We start from the raw sequence: 13,845 nt of genomic DNA, 5'->3' as shown, positions 1-13,845 counted from the left end.
TGGCACCCCTCCTAAGAAGAGGCTATGATTATGATCAGGCAATCAGTGTCAGGGAGAAGCTTCCAGAGGCAGTGGTATAACAGGCAAGTGGAGCGGATGATGGACACAGTCTGTCAATGTAAAGTAGGCCCTGCTGGCCCTGTGGCTGGGGTCCCAAGGTGGGAGGAGTTAGAAACTGGTGAGAACAAGGCAGGGTGGGGTCCACGGTAATCATGGAGCCCACAGCACTTTCACCTCCTCCTGGCTGCTGCCAACCTGGTCAGCTCCTTGTCACTGTCCTCTTTTATTCTTTTGCCACTAAAATCCTTTATTACCCAGAGTGACCTTTGAAAATGTAGGTCAAATCATGTTACCTCCTTGCTTAAAACCATTCAAGGGCTTCCCTCTGTGCTGACAGCAGCATGGTAACAATGTCAGCTATACTTACACAGGGCTGATTAGTTGCCAGGCACCTTTCTAGGCACCTTAGTTACAATAATTCTTGTAATTCTCATAACATCACTGTAAGGCAAATGCTACTATTAACATCCCCATTTTACAGAGGAGAAAACTGAGGAGCAGAGAGGTTCAGTAACTAGCCTGAGTCCACATGGATTAAAATCCAAACTTTTTATCAAGGCCTGGAGCCCTTCCACCCTCAGGTCTTTGCATGGCTGCCCCTATCTCATTATTGGGTCCTGGCACCAATGTCATGTTCTCAGAGAGGAGTTCCCACATTATCCATTTTATAGTGCTCCCTACTCTCTATTGCATCATCCTTTTTCACTTACATATTACTTGCCATTTTATTAAATTATCTTCGTTTTCTTACATACACCCTTGTTTCTGTCTGGGTCCCCTCTTCCCTCTCAGGGTATCAGCTCCTTAAGAACAGGGACTGTGACTCTCTTGTTCACCTTCATGTTCCAGCACTTGGCACAGGTGGATAGCGGCTCAGTAGGGGAGGGGAAGACGGGAGGACAGGAGGAAAGAAGTCCTGAGCTCCTTCAATGACCTCCCTCCCATGACCAGAGCAGGCATGGGCCCTCAGAGGGAGAGAATGGAGCACAGAGAAGAGTGTGATGAAAAGACACTGCAAAGGAAATCGGGGCCCTGGGAGGCCTTAGGGTGTGGCCAGGCCATCCCCACACTTCCTGGGAGGATGTTTCCCTGATTAAGGTTGTCAGATTTCACAAATAAAACTACAAGATGCTCAGTTAAATTTGAATTTCAGATTAAAAGTGCCTAAAAATTAAATTAAATTAATTAAAAAAATTTTTTTAGGTATAAATATGCCGTGTATAATATTTGGGATATATTTATATTAAAAATTGTTTGCTGTTGGGGTGCCTGGGTGGCTCAGTCGATTGAGTGTTGGACTTCAGCTCAGGTCATGATCTCGCAGTCCATGAGTTTGAGCCCCACATCAGGCTCTGTGCTGACAGCTCAGAGCCTGGAACCTGTTCTGATTCTGTGTCTCCCTCTCTCTCTCCCCTGCCCCACTCGTGCTCTGTCTCTCTCTCTCTCTCTCTCAAAAATAAATAAGTGTTAAAAAATTTTTTTAATTAAAAAAAAAGTTTGCTGTTTATCTGCAATTGAAATTTACAAGGCATCCTGTATTTTCTCTGGTGGCCCTATCCCAGACCTTCACTTTGTGCTAAGTGCAAAGCGTGATTCTGCTGAGCATTAGTCTGCTTTTAAAATATGGAACATTTTGTTTTCACTCCTGAATGAGGAAGTACAATCTCTTTATCGATCTAAGAAAAGGAGAATGTCTGTGGAAACAGTAGCTTAGAGTGGATTGGCTCCAAGGTGCCAGATAAATATCATGGGGAGGACAAAGCAAATGCCTTTGTCCTGAATTCAAAGGTGCTTTCAGAACCCGTTTGTGCTCTTGCCTGGCCTTTCCTTTCCAGGCCCAAAGGTGGGCTTGAGTGGGTGCTGTCAAAGAGGGCAAGAAGAGCTGATCCCAGTGATTACTTATACATTCAGTCTCCGTGAGCAGCTGGTGGCAGGAACTCAGAGATGAATGGCACTGGGTGCTACCCTGGAGACTCTCCAGAGATGGAGAGCTGGATCTGGAGCCCAGGACCAATGAGAGATGCCTGTCCCCAATCTGTCTTCATGACTGAATGGGAAGACTGCATTTCTTTCCCTCTCTCTCTCTTTCTCTCTCTCCTTCTTCATTCTTTTTCTCTTTTCTCTCTCTTCTTTTTCTCTCGCCTTTCTAGCCTTTTGTCACCTTCAACCTACAAGTACCATAAAGGAAAAATTACTAGTGCACTCAGACCTGGGGCCTGGTCTCTCCAAGCCCCTGCCCCGCCTCCCCGCTACCGCCTCAGGAACTAGGCAATACCTACAATTACCCTTGGAGTTCATTTGCATGCCCTTCTCTAATTGGTTGATACAAACCCATTGTATTCCCTAACCCTCCACTCCTCTCTGCCACTCTCCACCCTCCCGTTGGAGCCCCATAAGGTACAGCATCCTGGGAGCCTCAAACTTCTAAACAGAGGCTTTGTCTGCTCAATTACTCTTCCATAAAGTGGATGATCCTTTAAGGTTTGGGGTTAAGAGACCTAGATTCAAGGCTGGACTTTGCCACTGACAAGCTATGTGATCTTGAATGAGTCTCTTTGCTTCTCTGAGACTCATTTGCCGAATCTATAAAATGAGAATAATTCTCATGATGAGGTGTTTTTATGAGAATACTCTGTAGTGGTGAATGTGGACTCAAGCCAGACTGCCTGAGTTCAAATCCTTCCTCTTCCACTTACCAGTAGAATGCCCTAAGTGAGTTACCTTTTTACTTCCTTTTCCTCATTTGGTTGGAGTGAGTCTGAAATAAGTCAAATTGTATAAAAACACCTGAACAGTGCTTTGCACACAGGTGTCTAATGAATGTCAGCCTTTATTGTAATGGGTATTAAAGTCTTTTGTCCAAATGCTGTTAATGTTATTATTGTCCAATGAATAATTGGGCATAGGCTGGGAAAAATCAATTGAATACAGCTCTGGCTTGGGAGCCAGAATTTCTAACGAAGCAAGCCTAAAGAAGTGAAGACTTAACTTCTCCAAGCCTCAGTGCCTTTGTCTGTATGATGGCAATAACAACTTTACCACTACCTACTTCACAGTGTGGCTCAAGTGCCTGGACAACAGTAAGCACTTAAAAAAAGTATTTATTGGGGCACCTGGGTGGCTTAGTCGGTTAAGCATCTGACTTTGGCTCAGGTCATGATGTCATGGTTCATGAGTTTGAGCCCCTCATCAAGCTCTCTACTCTCAGTGCAGAGCCTGCTTCAGATCCTCTGTCCCCCCTCTCTCTGCCCCTCCTCCACTTGTTCTCTCTCTCTCTCTCTCTCATTCTCTTTCAAAAATTAATAAACTTAAAAAAAAGTATTTGTTGAATGAGTGAATGAATGCATGGACCTTGTTGGGTAGCAGTGACAAGCAGCAGGGGTCTGACCGGAGCAATGTTAACTGCTGACTTGGGGCCATGAGACCTGATGCAATGAAGGTCCACATAAAGCAGTGGGGGAGTGCTGAGTTAAACTGACAGACTGGGTGGTATGATGGTCATCTTCACATTTGGATAATGGGCATTCTTATACTTGCTTGATGAGAGTATAAATGCATTAGTATAAATCAGCCTTTTTGGCAAATCATATAATGCTATCACAGTTTTAAAAGAGCGCACAAATTGACCTAGTAGTTCCATTGGTAGGAAATCATCCCCCAGATGTCTTGCCTCAAGTGTGCCAAGATGTATATAGATAGTATGTTCATTGTAACTCTTTGCAATAGTGAAAACCTGGAAATAACCTAAATGCTCCACAGAATGGGAATAATAAATTGTGGTACACCTATGTTATTGACTTTGTAGCTAGGAATGAAGTAAATATGTTCGTATTAGTATGGAGAGGCCTTAAGATGTGTGGTTAAATAAAGGAACAGAAAAACTCGTTGACAAAGCTATGCATTTAATTTAATAACATTTGTGGGGGAAAAAAAGCCGTATCTATATATCTGAATAGGAAATATAAGAAAGTAAATATCTGAAAGAGTTAGGGTGGTTGTCTCTGCAGAACTTTTATTTTTTTTATTTTTTTTATTTTTAATTTGAGAAAAAGAACTCCCGTTTAAAGTCCAAAGGCCCTATTTGTAGTCTGGGCAATGACACTGTATGATTCACTGTTTTGAGCCGAAGTTTCCTCTTGTGTTAACTAGCAATGGTAATATTCACCTCTCACAGTTATGATGGGGTGACACGAAATACTAGGTATGAAAACACCTGCTCAGAGAGGGGAGCAATCACGGAGGGCGAGGTGAGGGGGAGGAATGAGCCTGGACCTTGAGAGGTTTGGCAAGGTCCGGATTTGACTTGATTCCTGACTGTCTTTCCCTAACATTCCACAGGCATCTATTTATCAAGGGTCTGCTACAAAACCTAACGTGGGCTTTTCAACCATTTACCTGCCCTGAGAGGCAAAGGGGGGGGGGGGCGCGCAGTGCGGGGGGGGGGGGGGGGGGGGTCTTTGGCGGCGCTCCGCCCATGTACTACAACTCCCAGCAGGCTCCGCACACGCCTCAGGCGCGTCGCTGGCTGCTGACGTATCGCCATAGCGCGGGGAATTTCGAGTAGCTGTGGAGCGCGGGGAGGACAGTGGGTGACGGACCCCCCAGCCTATCTAGGAGAAGCCATGGACTCCCAAGTCGAGCCTCGGTGGCCTCCAGGCTTGGCAGTCATGAAGGTGAGTGGTCTGGGGAGGTTGGGGGCACCCGGGTGTCCGGGAGGCCAGCCCCGCCTTGAGGAGGAGAAAGGATGTGATGTGAGCCTCGAGCTGGGCCAGGGTACCCGGTTCGGCTCTGCCCCTGAGCGACCTAGTAGATTTGAGCCTCCTGCTGAGAAGTGACGGTGTCAGGCCTCGGTCCCTTATGGGGCACTTATGTTGGTCGCCTTTTGGAACCGGGTATTTTCAGCAAGAACAATGACCTCGAGAAAAATAGTCCAAACAGTGAAAACGACAGTGACAACTAATCCTTTTTGAGGGCCTACTACTTGTCGAGCATTACGTAAACTCTCGCAGTACGTTAGTTGAGAATTTCCCCTAGTGACACCGGACTTGATTTGGTTTGAACCCTCCATCAGATAACACTTATTTAATCACCTAGCGAAACAGGTCGTCTCCTTCCCATTCTTTCATTTCTTCTAATCACCTGGTGCTGGTTTGCTCTAACCCCTCCCTGACCTGTCCTAACTCCTAACAGTTGTGCATCGCTTTTAAACAAGACAGGCTCAGCCTTAGCCTTTTGTTTCATTGTATTATTTCACTTAAGTAACTTTTTTTTTTTGCAAGTCATTCCAGTTCCATTTGCTATAGTGGTGAGCCCTGGGTTCCTGCTGTGCTTGATCAAGAGCAAATACACTTTGCTGTGCTAGCTAAGAATCAGTTGCTTGGTTTTTCTTCTTGCTCTGTAATTATGCATTTCTGTTTGTGTGCAAGACCACTTTCTAGTTGTTATCCCTCACTTTTGTAAATTTGGGGATTATGGTGTCTGTCCCACTGACTCATAAGACTTGACTTTGAGGATTAAGTGAGGGGACTTGGAGGATAGGGTCTTATTCTTCTTACTGTCATCAGTGTCATCTACAGAGCTTGGGGACTCGAGATAGCCCCATGGTGAAAAGCTGACATTGTGGAGGGATCTAGGAAAGCTGTGGTTTTGGAGACGTGGTGGCCTTGACACAAAGTTACAGTGGAAAGGAACATAGATTTGAGTTCAGTGGTCCTCAGTTAGATCTGGTGTCTGGCTCTTATTTAACCGTGTCATCTTGAGTCGGCTACTTAACCTCCCTCAGCGTGAATTTCTTCAAAGTGGAGACAAAAATAAATAGTTCATACGGTTGGTTAAATGAGTTGATGTGTGTGGGTAGGGATCCTGTCTGGCTTATTCACTGTGCTTGGCACCGTGCATGTTCAAAGATTATTTGCTGATTGGTTGAAGGTAGTATCTGGAAGGTACTAAGCATTCAATTAATACGTCTTTATTATCATTAGCACTTAACATGTGTGAAGTGTTCCTTTCATCCCTTTTTATTTGTTGTGAAGATTGAATTGGATAAAGGAAATAAAAGCTTATAAAGCTTTTTGATGTGTAGATTTGAGCATATTTTATATATTACCACAACTTCCACAATGTTCTTTAGAAGCAGGTTCCATGTCTTCTCTGGATTTGATGTCTCACCAGAGCACTGAATACAGGGTTCAGCACCCGAGAGTGTTCAACGATGGGGTTGATTTAGCCCATATTAGAATCATAGTGGAGAGCCAGCCCCCTTCCAGTATTTCTTTTCTACTTTTCAATAGGTCTTTTATTTTGTTTTTATTGTTTGTACCTCTTAATACTCTTCATTTTGCCCTTCCCCCATCCACCTCCCTGGTGGCAACCACCAGTTGTCTGTATTTAAGGGGCTGTTTTTTGTTTATTTGTTTTGTTTTTTTTAGATTCTACATATAAGTGAAATCATGTGGTGTTTGTTTTCCTCTGTCTGGCATATTTCACTTACATATTACCCTCTGGATCCATCAATGTTGTCACAAATGGCAAGGTCTCATTCTTTTTTATGGCTTTGTAATGTTACATTGTATATATGTACCATATCTTTTCTATGCATTCATCTATCCATGGACACTTGGGCTGCTTCCATACCTTGGCTTTTGTAAAAAATGCTACAATAAACATAGGGGTGCATATGTCTAGTAGTGGAATTACTGGATCATATAGAATTTCTGTTTTTAATTTTGTGAGGAACCTCCATAGTGTTCTTCACATTGGTTGCACCAATTTACATTTCTACCAACAGTGCAGGAGGGTTCCCTTTTCTCCACATCCTCACTAACACTTGTTATTTCTTGTCTTTTTGGTACTAGCCATTCTGACCGGTGTGAGGTGATATGGTGGTTTTGATTTGCATTTCTCTAATGATGAGTGATGTTGGGCATCTCTTCGTGTCGGTTGGCCATCTGTATGTCTTCTTTGGAAAAATGTCTATTCAAGTCCTCGGACCATTTTTTAATTGGATTATTTGGGGGGTTTTTTGGTGTTGAGTTGTGTAAGTTCTTTATATGTATTTTAGATATTAACCTCCCATTGAGTGTATCATTTGCAGACATCTGCCATGCAATGGGTTGCATTTTTTTGTGTTGTTGATGGTTTCTTTTGCTGTGTGAAAGCCTTTTATTTTGGTGTAGTCCCAGTGCTTGGATGTTTACTTGTTTCCCTTGCCCGAAGAGACATATCTATAAATATGTTGCTAAGGTGATGTCCAAGAAATTGTTGCCTAGGTTTTCTTTTAGGAGTTTTTTGGTTTCAGGACTCACATTTAAGCCTTTAATCCATTTTGAATTTATTTTTTACATGGTGTAAGAAAGTGCTCCAGTTTCATTCTTTTGCATGTAGCTCTCCAGTTTTCCCAATACCATTTATTGAAAGGACTGTCTTTTCCCCATTGTATATTCTTGCCTCCTTTGTTGTAGATTAATTGAGGGTATAGGTGTGGGTTTATTTGTGGGCTCTCCGGCCTGTTCCATTGATCTATGTGTTTTAATCCCTTTATAATGTATTTGCCAATTTGTTACATAGTTTCTGCTTGAACTTTTCCAGGGAAGAAGAATTAGCTGCTCCTGGAAACTGTGTTTGAAGCTTTCTTCCTTTGAGGTGAAATCTGCCTCTAAATCCCAATAAGCTAGGATCCATGGACAGACTTTTGTATTTGAAATTATTTATAAAATTTCTGTTTGTATGTGTTTTCCTGAGAAGAGAGTTCATAGTTTTTATCCCTATTTTAAAAGGGATCTGTGACCAAAAAACTTAAGAACTTTTTCTCTAGTTATTAAGTCTTTTCACTCACTTTTTCCTTCCTTCTTCCGCTTTGCCCTCTTCTCTCTAAGTTGAAGAAGTCCTGGAGCATTCCACTTGACCGCTCTCTGTTTCCTGCACTGCATGTTACGGTCTTGAAGTGGCGTGACCAGAAGTTTTTACAAGAATGTTATAGTTCATCTGATACAGTATCACCTTCCACAAATCTTGCTGGGCATGTGTCAGAACTACTCCTCCAGAAGAGAGAGGATGATTAGGTAGAAGAAAGCACAAGAGAGTGGATGCTCGGACTCTGGCTTCCGGTCCTGTCTCTGCTCTTAATTGATTTTCAACACAGTCTTCTAGTGGTTGGTGTCATTGGTAGCTTACCATCGAAAATAATAGAAGATTTTGACATTTTAATGTTTATTTCCCTGGATTTTTAACAATAGGAATTTCTAGTTTTGACAGATTATGAATGGAGTATGAGTATGGAGTAGAAAAAATTAAAATTCAGATTAAATAAAAGAACAAATGAAAGTTACTCATCATCCAACCATCCAGAGATAACCACTGTTTAATGTTTTCTCCTGTTTTCCTTCAGTTTTTCTTGTGTATGATGTGTATATGGATTTGAAATTTGGGAACCCTTTGGAGTCCACTTCTTGGGTTTGATTCAACCACTTATAAGCACTGTAGGCTTCATCTTTAAAACTGGGATATAGATAGTATAGACTTCATAAGATTATTACGGAGATTAAACTGTATAGTCTTATTGTGATGTATTGTAGATTTGTTCTCTGAATTTTGTTTTGTTCTTTTAGTTTCCATTAAACATGAACGTTTTCCCATGGCATTAATTATTCTTTAAAAGTGTGTGTTTTTTTAAATGGCTACACAGTATTTCATCATATAGGCTGTTAGTGACATTAGTCATTTTTGTTTGTATTTTTAAAACTTAGGTAATACACTCATAGTTAAAAAATATGAAATGAAAAGTAAAAGTCTCCCTTCCAACTTGTCCCTTATCTGTCCAGTATTCTGACCCCCGTTGCCATTATTTATTACATAATGTGTGTCTTTTCAGAATTTCTTCATATGTATCCAAGGTAAAAATAGAATACATATTTATTCTACCCTCTCTTTTTAACAAAAAGTAGCCTGCCTTGCTTCCTCTTTGCACTTACCTTGGCAGTCTTTCCATATTGGTACATGAGAAAGCTCCTTCTTTTTTTTTCCTTTTTTCTTTTTCTCTTACATATCTGCTCAGCATGCTGTTGAATGCAGAATAACATTTTATTTTAAATGATTTAGAAGATTTTGGGTTGTGAGAATAGATCCTTTCCTGTTTGGATTGCATTCCAGGCTGATGCACATCTGTCTGCCTTCCCAGGTTAACTACTGCCTTACTTCTTCTGCTGTCACTGGCTCTACCTCTTTCCAGGGCTTCCTCATTTGGCTCCACTGTGTAGTAACTAATGTGGTATTATGCAGAAAGCATCGGACTGAGTGCCATTAGGGAGACAGGAAGTTTTGTCCTGGCTTGACTTATGCCCAGTATGTGTGTTTGCTTCCTCATTTGTGAAGTAAGGGCTTTAACTAGATGATTTTGAGTGTTTGACTTTAAATATTCTCTAATTTTGTCCTTAACCTGTGTGGTGAATGCTTGTTGGTACCTTTTACCCAACAGTGACTGTAGGCCAGGGAATGGGGTCTGAAGAGGAGGAAGCTTGGAGTAAGAGCTGGAAAACACATGGCAAATGAAACAGGAATGGAGTAGCCCTTTTGTGAAGGGTTGCCGATAAGGAGCAGGAATCTGTAGTGTCACTTTATCTGTCTTAAAGCCTTTTTGGTAACCTGACATTTGAATGTGTAAGTCATGTGGGAGAGGTTTTTCTCTATTTGTCAAGATCTCTTGCGGTTTATGTGGAGTTAATTTTGGGTTTGTATATTCACAAAGGAGTATTATTAAATTGGTTTTTTTAGAGGATGGAGAAAGTTCTGTGGCAGATGGTCCAGTCTTGGTGGCTCTCTGACAGGTATATATGTATTTTTGCATTTCAGACACTAGATGATTTGCTGCGGTGTGGAATTTGCTTTGAATATTTCAACATTGCAATGATGATTCCTCAGTGCTCACATAACTGTAAGTACGCACTGTCTCTGTGAACTAGTGTAAGTGTGATTTTTATATAAGGTAGTGTTTATTTAACACTCATTTATTTCTTACCGTTAGCTCCTCTAGCTTGAGGTTTTCAGAAGGTATTTTCTGCCATCTTCCTCTTGGATATTTTTTTTTTAAAGCAGAAAATTATTATAATTCTATACACAACTTTTGTACAACCAAAAAGTACAACATCACTGTAAAGTGTTGGTGAGAAAACGTAGTATGTAATTTGCAGTGCCTGGCAAATAGTTAACATCCTTAATCACAAATGATCTCTTAGAAACCAGTAACAAAGACATTAATATGCTTAACAAACATTAATATGCTTAACAAACATTAATATGCTTAACAAAGACATTTCCAAGGGAAATGAACAAAAAAAACACAGAGGAAGGTGAAATAACAAATAACTAGTAAGGGTTAAGGACATATAAAGATGATTGAACTGAACAATAACAGAAGAGAAGCAATGTCTTTGTAACATCACATTGTCAAAGATTAAAACACTGACATCTAATGTTTGTACTGTTTTAGAAAACAGAAGTCTCATAAACGCAGGGGGACAGGATGGATGACAATCTAAACAGTTTTGGGAAATGTCTACTTTTGACTCAAAATACTAATGTTGGATATCCTTATTTCCAGTGAACTGGAACTACTGGGACTATTTCAACAGATTAGTTGGAGAAATTCACAGTAATTTATATATGAGCATGTTGACCACATAAAAATTTATAGCTAATGTGGGGGCCCATAAGACCATTTGCATAATAGTTTATCAGTGTACCCCAAAAGGATATGCACAAAACTCCATTAACAGATAATGTTGGGAAGTGGTATTAGAAGGGGAGAAAGCATTTAGGAAGTAAAAATGCTATCGTTCACAAATTTCTGTGTCCTTTGAAATCTGGGAAAAGATACCTTTTTATGAATCAATTTTAAATTTACCCTGTGATAAGTGAAAATTATAAATATGTGCACTTCATACTTACGGGAACACTGAGATGAAGCCTTGTAATCATACCATCATGAGCTTGTCTGTGTCATGACATCTCCATCATTCAAGCTCCCAATATTTATTAAAAAAAATTTTTTTTAATGTTTATTTATTTTTGAGACAGAGAGACAGATTGTGAATGGGGGAGAGGCAGACAGAGGAGACAGAATCTGAAGCAGGCTCCAGGCTCAAACTCATGAACTGTGAGATCGTGACCTGAGCTGAAGTCAGATGCTTAACTGACTGAGCTAGCCAGGCATCCCTCAAGTTCCCAATAGTTAGTCCAATATCAATAATGAGAAGACTCAACGTCTCTGATCACAGTTCTTTCCAATGACACGACACTCTTTAGGTAGCTTTCAAACATGAGTGTTCTCAGTCCAGTTTTTCTTTTCTTTTTTTTTTTAAAGGTTTATTTATTATTTATTTTCAGAGGGGGGAGAGGGGGAGAGAGAGAGGGAGAGAGAGAATCCCAAGCAAGTGCCACGCTGTCAGTGCAGAGTCCCATGTGGGCCTCAATCTCACAAACTGTGAGATCATGACCTGAGCCAAAATCAAGAGGCAGGTGCTTAACTGATGGAGCCACGCAGGCCCCTCTCAGTCCAGTTTTTCTGATCTGCAAGGACTGTCCACTCCAGTACACGAAAGAGGAGTGTCCATGCATCATGAAGACTGTCTTTTGGATTTGAAGATGCTGGCAGAAGCAATAGCATCAGTTTTACACGTAGTCATCACTCATTGCGCCAAGGCTTATTCCTGGGACCGGAGATGGGAGTGAAGACCGCGTGAAGGAGTAATATTGCCACCAGAGGTCTGGTGGTACCAGTTCTTGCGACTACAAGCAGAGGTGGCAACAGTGTGTTTTCCTGAAGCTCTCATCTCCTGTGGTCTCCAGTTAAGACTTACGAAGTAGGAAAGTCCATCGGACAAGGAATATTCCTGATGTCACCTGGCCTCAGGTTATCTGTAAATCTCTTCCTTTCATCGTGTTCATCTCAAATCCCACCTTCTCCCATGTTTTCTTGGATCCCCTCTTGGATATTTTTATGCCTTTTTTAAGGCTATAGCAATGAAAATTTTGGTCTTTATTTGCCAAGTACTTTTAGATGTTAGATTTCAGAATTTTTTGTTTTGTAACAGGATAACGTACAGGTAGTTCAATCATGTAGTCCTTGACATAAATGTATATAATTCAGAGTTTAAAAATATATTCAAATATATTCAAAGTTTAAAAATCCCAGTGGGAGAATTCCCACTGAAGAGTATTACCCTTAACTTGCTGTGTGATTGTGATTGTAATATATTGAGATTTGTTCGTACTTCTCTTTATGTGTCTACTGTGTTTTTTATACTGTAGCTTAAGGTATTTAATGCATAGTGGTGAGCCTGTCTTTGTTTAGGAGCTGGCCATCCAATTAACGCGTCATCTAGGTTCATGATCTTTCTTGTCCTCTATTTTCTTTCTTTTGTCCTCTATTTTCGATTGATTTGTCTTAGAAGGTTAGAGACAAGGTAGGCTTAAAAAAAGATGATTTTGGTGGGTAGTAATAGCATTGGTGAAGAAGTTTCTATAACAAAGACGTAAGAGGGTGGTGCTGGTAGCAACGTGGGTGTTAGAGATGTTACTAGGCTTGACTCTTGACTCCCCTCCCTTAACCAGGCGGGTTAACTTGCAAATGCTAACGTTTCTTCAAATGTAAAAATTTGATGAGTCATTTCTACTTTAAAAGGTGATTGTGAAGGGGCCCTGGGTTGGCTCCATCGGTTAAGCATTGGACTCTTAATTTCAGCTCAGGTTCGTGAGATCGAGCTCGCGTTTGTCACTATGCTGACAGCCCGGTGCTTACTTGAGATTCTCTCTCTCCCTCTTTCTGCCCCTCTCTCATTTTTATGGGCACACTCTCTCTCTTTCTCAAAATAAATAAACTTAAAAAAAAAAAAGATAATTGTGAAAACTAAATGTGCAGAGCCCAGTGTCTGGCATGGTATATATAGGTCCTCAATAATTGTTAGTTATTTTCTAGGGTAGATTCACATTAGTTACCAAGATAAGTTTTAGGAATTATTTCTAAGTATGAGTTAAAATAATCTTTAGGTATAATTTACATGTAATAAATTATATCCATTATAAGACGTAAAGGGTACAAGCATAGTTGAGGTTTGACGAAAGTGTATACCATGTAACCAGTATAGTTAAGATATTGTACATTCTATCCCCTGACAGAGTACTCCCCATAATAGTCAATATAGCTTCAGGCAGTAATGTGTGTGTCTGTTTCTGGACTCTTTTCTGTTCCATTGTTCTCTATGTTTATCCTCATGTCAATACCACACTCTCTTAATTACTGTAGCTTTGTAGTAAGTCTTGATGTCAGACATTTTAAGTCCTCTCATTTTGTTTTTATTTGGACCTTTTAGGATCTTTGCATTTTACATGCATTTTCTTTCTTTCTTTCTTTCTTTCTTTCTTTCTTTCTTTCTTTCTTTTTAGTGTTTTTTTAATTTTGAGAGACAGAGTGTGCATGCAAGTGATGAGCATGAATGGGGGAGGGGCAGACAGAGGGAGAGAATCTCAAGCAGGCTTCGCACTGCACAGAGCCTATAGCACAGAGTGCCTACGGGGCTGGATCCCATGAATGGTGAGATCATGACCTGAGCTAAAACCAAGAGTCTGATGCTTAACTTGACTGAGCCTCAGGCACCCCCTACCTTTTTGTTTTTTATTTGTCCATCTCTTTCTTATCCTTCTGCTTTTTAAGAAATAATTGAACATTTTAAGTATTAACTGTTTTCCACAATTGACTTACCAGCTCTGCTTCTTTGTTTTATTATTTTAGTG

General features: G+C 40.7%; 1 protein-coding gene across 7 annotated transcripts in view; it reads left to right on the top strand.

The window, feature by feature from the left end:
• Positions 1-4,649: 4,649 nt before the first annotated feature.
• Positions 4,650-13,845, top strand: part of RAD18 (RAD18 E3 ubiquitin protein ligase) — a 103,145-nt gene continuing 93,949 nt past the window's right edge. For all 7 annotated transcript variants that reach the window (XR_006195133.1, XR_006195132.1, XR_006195131.1 and 4 more), the window contains exons 1-2: positions 4,650-4,733; positions 9,907-9,988. Coding sequence is in view for 2 of the 7 variants with exons in the window: in XM_042910054.1 (XP_042765988.1) it covers positions 4,683-4,733; positions 9,907-9,988 (133 nt within the window). In the remaining 5 variants the exon portion in view is untranslated. The remainder of the gene's footprint in view (positions 4,734-9,906; positions 9,989-13,845) is intronic.

Source organism: Panthera leo, chromosome A2 (assembly GCF_018350215.1).
Source record: "Panthera leo isolate Ple1 chromosome A2, P.leo_Ple1_pat1.1, whole genome shotgun sequence".
NCBI classification, from domain to species: Eukaryota; Metazoa; Chordata; class Mammalia; order Carnivora; family Felidae; genus Panthera; species Panthera leo.
The sequence above is the reverse complement of the archived record's forward strand: the minus strand, read 5'-3'. Positions and strand labels throughout refer to the sequence as shown.